The sequence below is a fragment of the Dryobates pubescens genome, chromosome 2, assembly GCF_014839835.1.
Source record: "Dryobates pubescens isolate bDryPub1 chromosome 2, bDryPub1.pri, whole genome shotgun sequence".
In the NCBI taxonomy this organism is placed as follows: domain Eukaryota; kingdom Metazoa; phylum Chordata; class Aves; order Piciformes; family Picidae; genus Dryobates; species Dryobates pubescens.
In genome coordinates, this window is record NC_071613.1 from 42,910,918 (window position 1) to 42,928,792 (window position 17,875).

At 44.5% G+C, this 17,875-nt stretch overlaps 1 protein-coding gene across 3 annotated transcripts in view; it reads left to right on the top strand.

Moving 5' to 3' along the window:
* The window catches only part of GLI2 (GLI family zinc finger 2), a 193,412-nt gene that overhangs the window by 156,199 nt on the left and 19,338 nt on the right, over positions 1-17,875 (top strand). For all 3 annotated transcript variants that reach the window (XM_054176191.1, XM_009911123.2, XM_054176201.1), the window contains exons 6-8: positions 10,056-10,257; positions 12,549-12,762; positions 14,427-14,540. In XM_054176191.1, the coding sequence (XP_054032166.1) occupies positions 10,056-10,257; positions 12,549-12,762; positions 14,427-14,540 (530 nt within the window). The remainder of the gene's footprint in view (positions 1-10,055; positions 10,258-12,548; positions 12,763-14,426; positions 14,541-17,875) is intronic.

A 17,875-nucleotide genomic window follows, 5' to 3' on the forward strand; every position in this document is an offset into this window, starting at 1 on the left:
CTCTCCGTCTTCCCTCCAAAGGGTTAATGTCTGTGGTTACAGCAGATGGGTGCAAACCAGCCTTGCCAAGTTCTGCTCAGGCTCATGAACAAGACTCTTTCCTCCTTGCCTCCTTATTAGTCCATCTCTGACCAACAGTGCCTTACTGAAGTGCCAGATAAACAGTCAGTAAGGGAAGCAAACACAACTGTTTTCATGCTAGTGGAGGCTAATCCTCAGCACACCAAGATGCTTGTCTTCTGGTTTGCTGAAGATCAGTCTTTATCTGAAGTCATCTGAGATACTCCCCTTGGCAGATGACTCTCTCACCGCATGCCTTTGTCTGAAAACGACTCTAGAGTGAATCATGTAACTAAGGCCCCTACTTCATGCAGCCAAGCTCATAACCGTTATTCCAAGCAAAGCCAGGGGTCACCAAGCCTTTATTTTGGTCTCACATAAAGCTTTGTTGATGAGTAACTCGAAAGCCTTTTCTGGGGCTTTGCATGCACTGCAGGAGATGAAAACTTTCAAACACCACAAGGATGTGACCTGGGGACACTGGAAGTCTACTTTACATAGTGTGAAAAGGAACAGCAACACAGTGCTGGTCTTTGGTCTATATCCATCAGCCAGAGAGAAGAGAGCATTTTGCATGATCAAGGCAGGGACTAAACTGGATGGCTCTGAAACACTGACTGAGGAACCAGGGTCTCACTCTCTTTTTAGAAAGTTATTTCAAAAATTTGAATCATCAGGGCCTAAGTAAATAGTTGAACAGATAATTTAATAAGGCATCCTCTTATGGTGCTTTTCTGAGACAAGAATATCAGTAGCATGCATCAAACCCCAATGAGTCACTCTCTCAGAGCATCTGTCATTCAAAGAGTCCTTTTGTTCCCAAAGAGCCCCAGAGCATAACAACTTGACAAGAATTAGTTCTCTGAAAATGCAGGTAGCTCTTGTTAAACCATGTGCAGCACCGTCACACATCTGTTATAACACTGGCACCTGCAAAAGAAGAAGCAGCAGATAAGCATATTTTAAAACTGGCCTATTCAGTGTCACATCACCTCCAAACATCTGCAGGTCCGTGGAATCCCTAGCCCCTGGATATAGCAGTTCTTCCCCAGACACATACCTGGGTCCTTCTGGTACTTCTAATTGCATTTCTTGGAGAGTATCTCAATGCTTCCGTCTTTGACAGTGGTTTTTCATACCTTCAGATGTCTAGGGTCAGAAATAGTAATAAGCATATAGGAGTTGGCTGGAGCATGTTGGTTTTGACTGTGTGTCATGTGTCAGGTCTGCTGAGTGCTTAAGTAGTCACTGAGCTCGGGTGCCCAAGAGGTGCATCTCTTTAGCAGAGTTTTCACTCTACAGAGAGAAATAGTTACACCCCCAAAACAGACCAGTTTTACAAACTAGACTGCTGGGATCTTCTGGCCACTTGTGGTGGAGTCTAAATAACCCTTCAGTTAGCTGTCTTGTTTTATTCTGTCATCCAAACACGGTCTCTAAATCCAAGAGTAGAGTTTGACTCCAGACTTACATCCGTTTTCTGGGAAGGTTACAAAGCTGGTGAAAGGTCTGGATAACAGGTCTAATAAGGAGTGGCTGAGGGAAATGGAATTTAGTTTGTAGAAAAGAAGGCTGAAGAGAGACCTTCTTGCTCTCTACAGTTACCTAAAAGGAGATTGTGGCCAAGTGAGTGTTGCTATCTTCTCCCTAGTTACAAGTGATAGGACAAGAGGAAATGGCCACAAGTTGCACCAGGGAAGGTTTAAATCAGATGTTAGAAGAAACTTCTTCACTGAAAAGATTATCAGACAATGGAATAGACTCCCCAGGTAGGTGGTTGAATCACCATCCCAGGAGATGTGTAAAAAGACACATAGATGTGGTGGTAAGGGACATGGGTTAGCATGAGACTTGGTAGAATTAGGTAATGGTTGGGCTCAATGATCTTAACAGTCCTTTCCAGCTTAAACAATTCTATGATTTTGTGATCAGAATATCTCAAAGCTACTTCATCACTGAACACCCTGAAGAGAAAGGAGTTGATAGAGAAAGGAAATGAACAGTGAGCAGAGCAGTGGCAGCTCTAGGACTGAGATGTAAATCTTCAGAATAAAACTCATGGCTAGGGTGGAAAGAAGATCTCTAAATCCATCACTTCTGTTTGCACAGTGTCGAAAGTGTGATTGGGTTGTCCAAGCTGAGCCAAAGAATGGGGGGAAAATATCTTGAGTTCAACTTGTATTGAAGCAGTGTTGTACAGACAGTAACTCAGGAGGGCCGCATAGACGTGTTTGTGCAGCCCTACAGTTACCAACAGCAGGGATGACCCTGCAGTGCTGGCATGGCATTTCATCCAGTTCTGGAGCTAGAGGGGGCATCCCTGCCCTGTTTCTTGCTGCCAGGTGCATGGCAGTCATGAATTCCTTGACTCACAATGAGCAGTTTAACTGGGAAAAGGCTTTGCTCCACCCACTATAGCCAAGATGCCAGTAGCTGGCACAGTTGCCTGGAACATGGGCAAATCTTCAAGCAGGATTTTATTTCACCAAATCAAACAGTGATTCAGCTTCACTGGCCTCTTTCAGTCAGTGTTGTTGGAGCCTTTCTACTTCAAATACATGAATTAATGGCCATCAGGGTAAGGAGCAGGGCTGGCAGTGCAGCCCCGTGGTTCTTACAGTCAGCAGGCATGGGTGGAAGAGGTGAACTCAGGACTCTTCTCCAGAAGGTTTAGGTGAAGCAATTGGTGAGAGCCCAGCCTGACAATGACCTAGGAAAGAAGTGTCTTGCCTGGGACTTGAGGGACCAGCAGCTCCAGGTTTGCAGAATGAATATACTAGATCTCAGATGACTTCCCAAACAAGCCAGCAGTTGGCTGCTCTGGGCAGACGGTGCGCCCTGTAGTCACATCCCCAAAAACTCTGAAGGGTATTTTGTTTTGTTTTGTTTTCCTTGTCTCAGCACAGAATGGAAACTTGCTGAAATCTCAGAAAGGTTTCAGAGAATAGGAAACAATTTCCCACCCATTTCTAGCCAGTAATGCTGTTTTCCTCCACAGAAAAATATATGCAGAAGAGAGGAAAAGTCCCAGAGCATCCCATAAGCCTCTGTCTGGAATCCTGCTGCACTCTGGTTTCTAAAGAATTCAATTTACATATGCACGTTGGTGTTCTAAACAGCTACCTTGTGGATTGGGAGTAGAAGAATGCAGCCTTGTCTTTCAGCGAGGATTTGAGGGAAGCATTAGTATTCCTTGAACTGCAAAGTTGATTGGTCTGGAGAGGGAAGAAAAAAGGGTCCCAGGACAGCATCTGGTGCCAGAGCAAATGTCCAGCATCTGCTGAAGTCTTAACTAAGACATGTGTTGCCGCTACAGAAGAGGAGAGAGGAATAAGGAATTGGTTATGTGAAGACTGTAGTTTATTGCTGCTGCTTATTGATCAAGGGATCATCCTGTGTTTTTATACTGCCTATTGATTTAATTTGGTGATGGGAGGAGGGGAATATTTTCTGTGTGCCTTGGGTGGAGTTTTCTTGGTGAGTGGCCAAGAAGAGGGACCATTTTGATAAAGTGATATTTATCCCAGCACTTGGCCATGGGATGCAGGGGAAGTGGTGGCTCCTGCCATGTTTTAGTGAGGAGGAAGGATGAGCCATCTGCAGCCCACATGCCTGGTTCAGCCATTTGGAAGCAGATTCCCCCAATTTCCCTTTGCAGCTGAGATCATGGCAACATGCTTGTCCTTAAAGAGATGCCTGAGATTTCCTTGCCCCAGAGGAGTCTCAGAGGAGTTTCCACTGAGTGCCTGATGTTTCCTTTTAGAAGGGCTTTGCTGCCACTATTTCTAGTGTGATACAAGGTCTGAAAACTCCCTCCAGAAAAGCCACCTCTTGTCCATCTGATGGCCCATCGCCAAAGCAAGTGGTTGGAGCAGGAACCTCCATTCCTGCCTCCCATATGAGCAGAGGTCTGATCCTGCCCTTCAGCTAAACAGTGCTGGGAACAGCTGCAGGAGTCAGACCACAAGCTGCCACATGTGCAAAATCTGACCATTTGGCTCATCGCTGACCTGTTGGGGATAAATCTAAATTTGAGAAGAAAATCCCAGTTTCTGAGCAACCTTTATATGTGATAACTTTTAGATGCCGTAGGAAACTGCCAAGAAAGCTATTACCTTTTCACCAAGAAATCTGGATCTTTTTCCCAGCTTCAGGCTGCTTGGAAGACCAAGCTGGGACATTTGGCAGATGTGGCTTGTGTCACTTGAAAATTCAGCCTTGAATTCTTTCTCCCCTCCAGGAGAAAAATGACTTTCAGTTGTGAGCTGTGGTAGTTACATTTACCCTGCAAAGACAATGCTGCTGTCAAGTCAAGCTTTTTCTACTCAAAAATATTCCAGGCAGTTTTAAAAGATTTCTTAAAATATGTGGGTTATCTTTATTCCATGTTATATAGAGCTGCGCCTGTGCCAGTCAGTTTATCTGGGTTTGTGTGTGAAATGGTACAGAAAGACCAGTGCACATCAATGGAAACACTGCAAAATGTATCTAGAGTTGACTTTTTTTCTGTGAGAAGAGGTGGCAGGGTGCATAGGCCTGCAGTAAATTATTTTTTATTGACCTTCATGGGCTATCACCAATGCCCAGAGCTTTGAACTCAGCCATCACTTCACCCTTCTGTGCACCAGTCCTCTTCTCCATTTTTATCTCCTCCTAACTCTGAGAGAGAAGGCGACAATCATCCCCTTTATGAGGAAAGGCTGAGGGAGCTTGATCTCTTTAGCTTGGAGAAGAGGAGAATGAGGGGTGACCTCATTCGTGTTTATAAATATGTGAAGGGCAAGTGTCAGGAGGATGGAGCCAGGCTCTTCTCAGTGATGTCTAATGATAGGACAAGGGGCAACATGTACAAGCTGGAGCATAGGAGTTTCCATATGAACATAAGGAAAAACCTTTTCACTGTGAGGGTGACAGAACACTGGATCAGGCTGCCCAGAGAGGTTGTGGAGTCTCCTTCTCTGGAGACACTCAAAACCTTCCTGGATGCATTCCTGTGTGACCTACTCTAGGCAGTCCTGCTCTGGCAGGGGGATTCGACTAGATGATCTTTCAGGGTCCCTTCCAACCCCTAACATTCTGTGATTCTGTGAAAATTTCCTGTCTTATTTCAGGCCAAAGGATTTTTTGTTGTTGCTGCAGCTTGAAATCTGAAACAGTTTTGAATTATAAGTACCTTTAGATTGTGCAAAAACAATACAACCAAGTTCCTTCCTCTCAGAGCTAATTCATCTAACATACACCAAATAAATAATGCCCAAGCTTTTAGCATGTCCAAAAAAAAGAGTGCATAAATGTAGCATGTTTTCCAAGTGCGACAGAATTTGTTTGAAAGTGCAGATGTGAAAGCCAGTCACTAGTGGTCACCCCCAGGGATCAGTGCTGGACCCCATCCTGTTCAATATTTTTATTGATGATCTGGATGAGGAGATAGAGTCCACCATTAGTAAGTTTGCAGATGACACCAAGTTTGGGGCAGGAGTCAATCTGTTAGAAGGTAGGAAGGCTCTGAAGAGGGACCTTGACAGGCTGGACAGATGGGCAGAGTCCAACTTGATGGCATTTAACAAGTCCAAGTGCCAGGTTCTGCACTTTGGCCACAACAACCCCATGCAGTGCTACAGTCTGGGGACAGAGTGGCTGGAGAGCAGCCAGGCAGAAAGGGAGCTGGGGGTACTGGTTGACAGCTGGCTGAACATGAGCCATCAGTGTGCCCAGGTGGCCAAGAAGGCCAATGGCGTCCTGGCCTGTATCAGAAATAGTGTGGCCAGCAGGAGCAGGGAAGTCATTCTTCCCCTATACTCAGCACTGGTTAGACTGCACCTTGAGTTCTGTGTCCAGTTCTGGGCTCCTCAGGTTAAGAAGGACATTGAGATACTTGAACATGCCCAGAGAAGGGCAGTGAGGCTGGTGGGAGGCCTTGAGCACAAGCCCTATGAGGATAGGCTGAGGGAGCTGGGATTGTTTAGCCTGGAGAAGAGGAGGCTCAGGGGAGACCTTATTGCTCTCTACAACTACATGAAAGGAGGTTGTAGCCAGGTGGGGGTTAGCCTCTTCTCCCAGGCAACCACCAACAGCAATTGGAATGGGCTGCCCAGGGAGGTGGTGGAGTCACCATCTTTGGAGGTGTTCAAAAAAAGATTTGATGTGGCACTTGAAGCCGTGGATTAGTTGTCAGGTGGTATTACGTGATAGGTTGGACTTGATGATCTCTGAGGTCTTTTCCAACCTGGTTGATTGTGTGATAATTTTAGGTTTCTGAGTGAAACGTCTTTTAAAGCAACAACAGAAAATTCCCCTTCTTTTTTTTTTTTTTTTTCTTCTTTCAAGAGTGTGGAAGGAGGTACTCTTACAGTTTGGAAACTTCCCCCAACACATCTTCCAAGTATAAAAAAAAAAGTCTTGGAACTATCCCTGTTTATTTTGATAAGTCAGCATTTCTGAAGGGGAGAATAGAGAGGAAGTGCTAGTGATAAATCCTCCTCAGGCTGTCCATCTTTGTGTCTGAAAAAGGATCCCACCTTCATTTACTTCTCTGGGCACAGTCACTGCTGAAGGAGTTTTATGTGGTTTTTCCTTCAAAACACCTCTGGACCCCAAGCATCAGAGGATTTTGCCTGCATATTCAAATGGTTGTCAGTCAGTCCATATTGAACACCTTACCTACTCATACAGCTACACTACTGCTTATCTTTGCTGCTGCCTGGTATCATTCAACATTCATGCTCAGTGTCCTCCAATCAGGGGATTATGTCAGGCCACATTTATTATCTAGAACAATCCCAATGCTGTTTATCTGCTTCTGAATCCAGCCTTGGTGATTCTGTGAATAATAATTTTTAAAAGTTTCCCTCTTCCTAAATGCAATTGGCATGCAATTCTTCATGTGGTTGAACACCTTTTCTGTTTCCCAGGTGCTGCTTTTCCCAGGCACCTTGGGTGAGCTGTCATTGAGAAGAGAGGAATTGTTCATCCACAGCATGATTTTAAGTCATAGCTTTCCCTGGAAGGCCACAAGACCTGAGGCTTTTGTGTAAAGCACAAGCCCAATCTATTGGATCTACTACCGGACATTTTGGATAGCCCGTGGTACTTGCAAGATCTGAATTAGAGTGGACACTAATGCAGTGCATATTACTGGCTTTGGGCTGGAGAATTCCCAGGCCAGCTTGCAAATCTGACAGCTTCCAGCAGAGTTTTGCATGAAGAAAAAATGACTTACCTGTGTGCAGCAGGGAGGGGTGAACATGTTGTTTGCACCGCTGAAACTCAGGTTTCTGTTGGGCATCGGGACTTCTTCCCTCTGCAAATTAATGGTGACCAATGGCTGAACCAGTGCTATGGACATAAATCATGGGAAGGAACAGCGAGAAATGAGTACAACGCTTTTCTTTCTATTTAGTAATTTATCAAGGGAAGTGGCACATTAATAAACAGATCTCCCTTGAGGTGTGGGAGTAACAGAGATAAATATGACTGTCAAATCTGGCCTGCTTCCTTCAGTTAGAGAAGGAGGAGACTGTGGGAATGCAAATGCAGAAAACAATATCTATATCTGGAAAGACACATATTATTGTAGGACAGAAACACTGACAACGCAGCTGAGCTGGAGTCCCATCACAGTTGGTGCAATATACACAAACCCTCTCTAAAGGAGCTCATCTAAACAGATGATGCTAGGAAATGGGGGCCCAGACAGAAGCAACATTTTGCTCAAGGAGATATGAGTAGAGAGGGCTGAAAACAGCGCCCAGGTCTTTCCACGTTGTGGCCCATGTATCCAATCAAGATGCCTTATGGACAGAGTGGGTGGAAATGAAAAAAAATGTTTAATTATTTCAAATCAATTGCATTAATACATTAATATGTTCTAGACAGCATAGTTTTGACCACTATGGTCTAGACCCAAGCAGCCCTCATTGTTTGGTCGAGGCCTCTGGTAGGGCCCAGATTTCATGAACCAGATGTGAAGTCTGGGAACTCTTAACTACAGCCTTTAGACAGGGGCAGCCTTTGCTGAGGGAAGTTCATTTGCTCATTGTGGTTTTGAGTCCATAGGGCCTCTGTAAACCGGCTGTTCCTTTTCCAGCTCACCAGGTTAAGTGCCACTTACCACAGCAGAATGGGGCTGGAGTCTGCCAGCCACAAACATTTGGAAAATTTGAGTCCAGTCCCTCCAAATCATGGGACAACTTTAACATTCAAGAGGTGATTTTCACAGACCACTCTGTGCTCTTTCTGTTTCCTACCTGATCCTTGAGTCATCTTTTCTATCATCTTCCTGCCCCATGGAAGCTGGAAAATGCAGTTGTGCTGAATATATGCAACAATCTGATTTTCAGGAGAAATTCCCTATATTGTCAGTACTGCAGTAAAGGCATTGCAACTAGCAACTCTTGAAGCTTCAGAGGTGTAGGACGAAAGTCACAACAGCGTTTGGTTCAAGTAACAACTTAGCCTCGGACTTCCAATGGGACCTTGCAACAGTCATTTATCTTGTGCAATGATGAGGAGACAGTGGTAGTAAACCCCATTGATTGCACAGCAGCCAGGCATGGTAATGACAGAGCCACTTAGGTACATGAATGAGTCATGTGGAGACTGCTGGTCTCAGAGAAATGTTGACACAAGATTCTGCTAGCCAACACAAATCAAGGAACTATTTGGTCACACTGGCAGGATATGTTTTACCTCCTTTGTACATCCCAGTCACATACCAACACTATCCTCAGGACAGAAAGTTTATGCTCTTGCAAAATGCTGGGCTTGTGTTTAGTGATACGCAACCAAAATCAATCCCTTCAAGCAAATAGAGGAAAATAGCTCATATTGCCTGTCTCGGCAAGTTACTGTATTATTCACAGAGCTTAATAGGGTATACCCACAGCAAGTGGTCTGGAGAGACTGCTGCTGGAAAAGCCGGCTGGTAATACAGTGCTGCACTCATCATGGAAGGGAGCTAGAGCAGCTGAGCCCACCTGTGCTCCAGAGTGGATGATGAAGATTACCAGCTAAAACCCGCAGCTGAGTGGCGTATTTTACCCTTAGAAGTCTTTTTCAAATATATGACCTAAACGCTGCTTTTGTTACTTTGGAGGGATGACCTGTTCCAGACAGGGCTAGAGCTTTGACAGACTTTGGATCTGGCTCTCTGGTATTGAGGAACATTGTTTTATGGCCCATCCCCAGCTTCTATCCCTGCCACCCCAGAGATTTGCAGGTGGGTCAGGCCTCAGCAGAGTTTCCTTTAGATTAAGTCAGTTGTTCCAGTTAGCAGTGCTGAAAGGCTGGAGGAGGCCAAATTCATACAGTAGTAACTCACCACATACTGCAGATCCACAAACAGGACTGGCAGGGTTGGAAATTACTTCATGCCTGAAGAATGATTGACAGTTGCTAATAGGGTCCAGGCACTGGCAGATCCTCTTGGAGGGGGAGAGCTTGAACTTTGTGCCTGAGCTGCCAAATTGGTTTTCTTAAAACTCTTAATTTACTTTCGGGGCTCCTGGAGCCTCGCCTCCTTCATTAATTGGATGGTCAGCATTGTGCTCACACTCTTGGTTTCCGCTCACTCCACACACAAGAGCACACAGCATTTCCAAGGGTCACCCCAGCTTCAATGTGCAGCTCTTTGGGCCCACCGCTTCTGCCAACAAGTCAATGGGGAGAGCTGTGCTCATGGAGACCCTGCACAGCCTTTTCCCTCTTAATTTTTAAGTTAATTTCGTGCTGACGAGAAGGGCTGATGGACAGGCCTCTCTTTTTTATTCCCTGTGGAGGGTGAAGCAAGCGGGCGGTCGTGATGCTGCCTGACCCCTGTCATTCAGCACCTGGCAGAGAGGAAACTTCCTGTCAAAGTGCAGCTTGTCCCTGCGCTGCTCCTGGCTCCCGAACATCCCACAGCAGTCACGAGTGCAGCAGGTCTCCACACCTCCTGCCCCCCCGCAGGAAGGGAGCAGCCCACTGGTTTTGTCTGACAAAGTCTTTCTTTCCTACAGTGTCTCGGTTTTCAAGCCCACGAGTGACTCCAAGATTAAGCCGAAAACGAGCGCTGTCTATCTCTCCGCTGTCTGATGCCAGCATTGATCTCCAGACAATGATCAGGACCTCCCCGAACTCCCTTGTGGCATATATCAACAACTCCAGAAGCAGTTCAGCAGCAAGTGGCTCATATGGTCATTTATCTGCCGGGACAATCAGGTAAAGCTCTGGGATAGGCACCGTTCAGCTGCATAAACATTGCCTCAAGAAGAGAGGTGATCCTCCAGCAAGGGAGATCTTCCTTACAAGCTCTGCTTTTGTGCCTTGGGGCTGTGTACTGTATTAAATCAAAGCCCCCAGCTGGTTTTGCATTTGTAAGGGTACTTTATGGTTTATGTGGGGGGTGTTTCCTGGATTGGGATGACTGATTACCAAGTTTCCAGTAATTACAGTATGATCATTCCTCCCTGCAAGCAGAAACAGAGAATAAATTCATCTAACAAAATGCTCAGTGTGAGCAGCTGAACTGGTTAAGAAACCTTCTGATTTAAGAGGTTGCCCCAAAGTATTCTGCAAATTATTGGCCCACATTTAAAAAAAAAAAAAAAAAAAAAGTTGTCTGGGTGGATTGAGGAGCCCAATTCTGAAAACATATTTAAAACAAAACTAAGCCCTTGAGTAAAGTTTTGTTTGAGTCTTAATTAAAAAGCACTTACACTAGGCAGTTCGCTGTTGTCAGTTCCTGCCGCGATTGCTTCACCCAAGTTTCACAATGTTGTTATTCTTTTTATTACTTAACTGTTAAAAATGTTAGATCTAATTAACACTGATGTTGCAAAGCAAAGGTTTACAAAGATCATGCACGCCCCTAAAATTTGCAGGGGGAAAAGAGAGAGATTGCCATTAGTAATAGGCACCTTCATTTTATGAGTTACTTTAGTTTGCTGCATCATTTAGAAACTGACAATAAAATCTAACACAATGTTAACTAACATTGCAACTCCTACTGTAGTAAATCATACTTTTCTGGTCTTTTCACCTGTTGTCATTTACTGGACATGCCTGTAGCGTCTCATCTTATATATAGATTTTAAGTTTTTCAGAGTAGCATCTGGTATTCTCAACAAATCAGTAGAGTGCAGAGTCTGACCCAATAATCGGCTGTTGGCCTCCAAGGGCATAATCAAGTAATAAGGAACTTTAAATTCTTCTTGGTGTTCTAAAGGTGTATCTTAGCTGTCAGGAATTGTAAATTGAGTTACAGATATAACAAGTTAAATCTCAGCAATCTGGGGTGAAAAGACTCTTTTGTTATTATTTTTAACAATGCCTTAGTGGCAGAAATTAAATGCTTTCTTACCTGCTCAGACCTGGATCCTGGTAGCATTTCAGAAAGTCATTTTTGGACTTCACTGTAGCATAACACCATCTTTGTTATGTGTAACTCCCAAACCTCTTTTACACCATAGCGGTTTTTGCCCTTTATCCTTTTGGTTGTGTTGTCATTAACTGTTTTGTAACAGAAGCACTAGTTGTACGGTCACCAGCACTATTTTCCCTAAATTAGAAATTAAGCATGTTGCTAATTATGGCCCCATTCTCTGGGCACTCACACCATGGGCAGTTTTAGTGATGTGAGAGAAAATGTCATGAGCGTAAAGTTTCAGGGTGACCACCCTGGAAAATAGTCAGGTTTTGGCCTGAGAGTCTATGGTTTGTGCATTGTTTACCTAGAGTACAGGGAGCAGAGCATCTCCCTTATTTCTCAGTCCCTGCCAAAGGGACTCACTCTTGGGAATTAACCCTTTCTTTCCAAAAGCAGGACTTTGGTTTTAACCCTGTTGACTGCTGCATCCTGACTCAGACCTGTTGCCCCAGTTAGTGCCCAAGCATCCGGGAGCTGGTGGTGTTTCTGGTCACTGTTGACCTAGATTGGAGCTGAACCAGTGACCTAGATATGAAGGGTGACATACTTCAGCAGTCCCCTGAGCCAGCACTCCCCTCACCTGAATGCAGAGGAAATTACATGTGTTTGTACTATGTTAAATGGATAGTTATTCATCCCTGCTGTGATCTGTGCCAGGTGAGCCAGGTGATGCTGGGTGTTTTGTATCCAGGATAGCATAACCCCAAGGTTGTGAGTCGGTAGAATAGGTCTGCCTGGGAAAACTCAGGAAACTCAGGAGCTGGAATGACAGATGCATCTAAGTCACATCCTCTTCTGTGCTCCTGGCCAAGGGCTTTGGCTGTTTTAAAATATAGGAAACAAAGAAATGATAATCAGTCTGATACATGCATAGAAATGATTCACAAGGTTGCTGAGGCACAAATCCTGTCTTTGCAGTGGAGCAGGCTTTCAGGCTTATCATAGCATTGAAGACACCTAGCTGGGGCATTGCAGCCTGTCTGCTGGAGTCTCCAGGAAGCCAAACTTGAATCAGTCACTTGCTAATGTAATAAATACTGTTTAAAATAACTCCTCATCATTTTATCTCCTCCTGTTGCTGCAGTCCAGCATTCAGCTTCCCCCACCCGATTAACCCCGTGACGTACCAGCAGATCCTGACCCAGCAGAGAGGCCTGAGCTCAGCCTTTGGACACACTCCTCCCCTGATCCAGCCATCCCCGACCTTCCCTCCACGGCAGCACATGGCAGTCCTCTCTGTTAACCCACCACCAACACAGATCAGCAGCAACAGCAACTGCATCTCTGACTCCAGCCAGGTAAGGATGGCCATCCATGCATGGCACACAGGAAAATGGAGGCACATTCTCCATGGGATGAGTGCTGTGGCACTTCATGGTGGCTGTGGAAGTTTTACCCACTTCTCTTTGTACTCACATTCTCCCATTATTTTGCTTTTTCTTCCTCCTGGCAAAGCATTTCTGGACTAGGCACAGCCAAATCTTGCACTCCTACCCCTACATGGTACCATGTACCTATCTACCCTTCACCTGCCTACATGCACCATGTACCTACCATGTACCTACTCATGCAGGAATGAAAGACTTTGATCCACCAAAGCACTGAACATGATTTGTAGGGGCATCTCAGGCAACAAATCTTGAACACATTATGTGCTATTGAAATCAAGGGAATTCAGCACATGCTGGAGTCTTTTGCTAGATAAGTACCCAAGGACTGTGAACCAAGTTGCATCAGTTCCTTCACCAACTCCTCCTTTCCTCCTTCCTTTTTCTACTGATGTGATCCATGCCAACGGTCTTAAAGCACTTTATTCCTCTCTAAAAAAGAAGTGCCTCCTATCTAAGACCTCTAGCCATTTTACATACATTTCCTTCTTTTTCAGTAGATTTCTCTCTTGGGGTAGCCTTGCTGCTGATTAAGGTTTGCAAAATAGGAGCTAGCTTTAGAAAACTAGGAATGACATGATGTGCATAACATCCCACCCTTCCAATGCATCCTTGCAAATGCCTGTGAATTCACACAGGCATGTGCATGTGTGCATAAGCCTTCCACAACCTCAGGGCTAGTGAATGTGACTAGTACCTTTTTAAATCATTTTTCCTTCCCATTTTCTTTCCTTGGAAGTTTAAATTGCAGTTGCTTTTCTCCCCAAAGACTTGCTTCACCTCATTTCACACCCATTTCAAATTGTTGTTTTAGTTGTATCATACTGAACTTTTCAGACTGGTTTATTGTTTTAGGGTTTCTCATGGCTGCTGCCCTGCAAACTCTGTTTGTTATTGAAGGTTATTTGGTAGATTGGTTTTGTTTTCCTCTTACAAACTGGCTACCAAAATAATGTGACTGGCAGGAGTCAGGCCTCTGTTTAATAACTTGCAGGACCAATCTTGAGCAGTTAGCAAAAGTGTATTTAAAGTGTTAATGTTCCAATTTTTTTTTCACATACAATGGGATTTTTTTTCTCTTGAAGTTGCTCTCATTTTTTAGCAGCTTAGCAAAATATACACATGGCTTTTCATGCATCCAGCACTCTGGAGCCCTCACACATAACCAGAGCCCCCAACTTCCCCCAGGAATTCATTTTCTCAACAAATCATTTCATTGCATTGAGAAATGAAATTATGGCTTGGGTGGGGGTTTCATAAGGTTATGATGGCTTTGACAGGGACTGGATCACTCTGAAACACAGCAGCAGCAGCAAGGCCAAGCTTGTGCTGAGCCTGCAGAGGCTGACACTTGTCTTGACTCTTTCCTCTCTTCCATCTCTCTGGCCTGTGAAAACCAACACAGGCTAGATTTCATGTGAAACCTGGGCCAACGAACTAACACAGTTGTCCTTGGCCACTCCTGAAATTCAGGCTTGCCTGACTTTTAAGTAAACTTTTAATGAGGAGGTGGGCTGCAGTCTGTCTCTCATCTCAAACCCTGTTGCCATATCTTGCTTGGTTTTCTTTCCTAGAGCAAGCAGTGCAGTGAGTCGGCCGTGAGCAGCACAGTAAATCCGGTAATAAACAAGCGCAGCAAAGTCAAGACTGAAGCCGAGGGTTTGCCCCCAGCATCCCCAACCACACAGGTAACTTTGCTGGTGTGGGACATGTTGCAAGGCCAAGATAGTGAGCTGCTGGGTCTTGTTATCTTTGGGAACAATGCTCTTGGCACCTTTTGCTGCAACTGGGAGCAAGACATCAAAGTCTGCCAAGTAGGCGAGTGTCTCTTGGAACATGAAGTCCGGCAAGGGACAAGGCAGATCCATGATGACTGAATGAAGTATCTGATGGATGTCTGTGACTCAGCTTGCAGTTGTTGTGCTTGGATAGGAATAAAGGAAGGAGAGAATACTTCAATCATGGTGATTTTAAAATGATATCCGAGTTTTGTGTGCTGCAAAGCAAGCAGGATTAGTATCTCAGAGGAAACATAGATTATGAGGGAATCTTGCATGTAGGTAGAAAGCTTGCAGGAAAAAAAAAGATGACTTCTCAATTCAACTAGGAATTGCTCCTAGAAGCATCCTTTACACTGGTGACACAACATTTGACACCAAGAAGGGCCCAAAGGCCTTTGCTTTCTTTCTGGAGCTCTGTGATTGCAAACTGTTTAATGGCTGACAGTATCCATCTGACCGTCCTTTATCACAACTGTAAACTATCAGGAGTGTGCTGGGCACTTCATTTTCATGAAATATTAGGCCATGTTATTGTCAAGTGAATGGAAGAGTTGATGACAAATTTCTCCTTCTGCCCTGGTTCAGGAGCAGGTCTCAGCATGATGCATGGGGACAGCAATGTGTGCAGTCATCAGGGGGCTGGTAAAATTGATGAAGATAGCATATCAGGGAAAGATAAACATGCTGTAGTCAGCACGATTAGGGCATAGAGGCACCTCTCTGGAGCTTTGAGTTTAGGAGTGCATCTATACACTACTGCAAAAGCACGTGCCCTGAAAAACCAATCTGGCCACCACCCAGGCTAATAGGGCCACATGTATATTTCTTGCACCAAATGAAAAAAGATTTGAAAGCCATCACCTGCTTGCTCAAAGCACCCGTAACAGAGGAGCTATGGGATAGACAGCTGCTTGCTCAATGGCCGTCATGCTCCCTTCTTTACTCCAATGGGAAGAGATGTGTGCAGGGAGTGCTTGAATAGCATCAGCCTGTGTCGCCCTTGCAGCTCTGCCCCAGAATTTCATCTAATGGGTCTTACATGAAATAAGCGGTGAAAGAAGTGGGGGAGTAGTTTCAAGTGATGCAAGGAGTTTTGATAGAAGAGCAAGGTGAAATTAAGAAAAGGAAAAGGCATACTAGTCATCTAATAGTTGCTAGTTAGCAGATCTGTGAAGTAGTACCCCAAAGGAAATGTAGGCTTCATAACTTGCAGCATTTCAGTACTGACCAGGAGATTACTGGAAAGTACCTTGGAGAAGCAACACATACTTAGCAAGCAGAACAAGTTGAAAGACACATTTGATGCCTCCTCTTCAGCTGATCTAAGTGGCAGCAACTTGCTAAATTTGGGGATTCCTGTTCTGCAGGACACTGTGCTGAAAAGTTGAGTTACAATCAGTTAATTATTGATTAATGCATGTTTATAGAGTGTGAATATCACCCATCCCAAAAAGGCAAGCGTGTGTTTTGGTTTGGAAATGCTGTACTGAAAATGCCTCATGTGAGTTGTGGCTTGAGTGTTTAAAATCCTTGACCAGACAATATCTCCCATGATGGCTTGGGCTATAAAAGATGCAGTCCAGACAGGATTTGTAGGATGCAGTGGAGCACCAAGCACGAGGGACCTGAGTGACTCTGCTCTTATGATACCACAGTAGTTCCAGTACAGATTCAGATTAATGTCAAACTAGACAGAAGTTAATCAAGTCAATCCTCTTTCAAAAAATGAAAATTGCTTCAATTTAATTATTCCAATGGGAAACACAAAAATTTTGGCAAAATAATTTTTAGTGGGAAATTTCATCTTTCCAAAAACTACACTTTGCATGAATAGAAACATTTCAACTGAAATAATGTTCACAGAAATTGCAGGTACAAGAAGCTACTGTTTTAACTTTATCAGACTGTTGCTCTGGGCTCTGATGTAGTTTGAATCTTCTGAAGTCTTTCTGTATATTACTAATTTTCTCTTCCAAGAGCCACCTTACAATTTTTTGGGGTTGTTTTTTAAATTCAGGGCTAATTAAAACAAATCTCTTCCTCTCCATATCTAGACTTTTGAACTGAAAAATCACATCTGGCACATATGTCATGAGCTAGCTGATGAAAATGTATGAACTTTCATACACTACATCTCACTTTTCAAGCTATATAATGCAATTAGGTCATTAATCATTGTCCTCAGTAGGCATTGAGAAGGTGTTGGTGGGAAAGGAGATGTTTGGACAGGTCACAGGCATTTTGAGACAGGTCCGGCTGTGTCTACAAATAAAGCAAACTGGAGCACCGAATCATGAGGGACAGCATCTGATGTGATCAGTCACCCCAGATGCTCCCATCTAAAGCTGCCCTGAAGGTGGGATGCCCTGCACTGGGCCATAGTAGTAACTGATAGGAAAGGGAATGAAGGGGGTCAAAACCTGCAGAGTTCTGTATTGCTAAAGTCCCAAGCCAATACTGGCTGGTTGCCTTGTCTGTAGTGCACGTGTCTGACACACACACGGAGCCAGCAGTCGTTCTTACTTCTGACTTGTACTAATATTGCGGTATGTTACACTGTTGTGTAGGTGCAGATGCTTTAATCCTCATAGCAGCCATAACAAAAATCTTCTGTGCTTCATTTAGCACTGAGAAGCTGACTAGACAAGAAGTTTAGAAGAGAGCTCACAGCATGCCCAACATTAAAGTAACTCCTTTATGAGTCCAGAGCCCCTGGAGCTCTGCTTTGCAACCCACTCATCACTGGGTCTTACTCAAGCTTCCCAAACTTCTCTGTCTCAGAGGAGTGCTTTGAGGGCTCACCACTTTGTCTCTGTGGAGCACCCTGCAGATGTAAATCTTTGGGTAAGGATTAGGTATAATTTTCTTATCTATTGAAAGATGCAGAAAACAGCCTCCTTCCGCTCCTCTCCGCGCCCCACCCCCACATGTCAGGTGACTGTGATAACCACCAGGCACTGACTGCAGCATGGTTTCTTCATGCTCATATTTCTTCGCTCCCCCAGATCAGAAGTTTTGCTCCAGCAAAGAACACAACCAAAGGTCCAAAGCAAGACTATCCCTTTTTTCAACTTTTCCTGGGACTGCCCATGAACTAGCAGGAGCCAGGCACCACTGTGACCGTGGCTTCAGTGTTTCGCATTTTGTCATTAACTCTGATCTTTTTCTACCTGTGACCAAAACTCTCTAGCTCATTATTTTGCAGCAATCAAGGACATTATGTTGCTACAAGCAGCACAGTT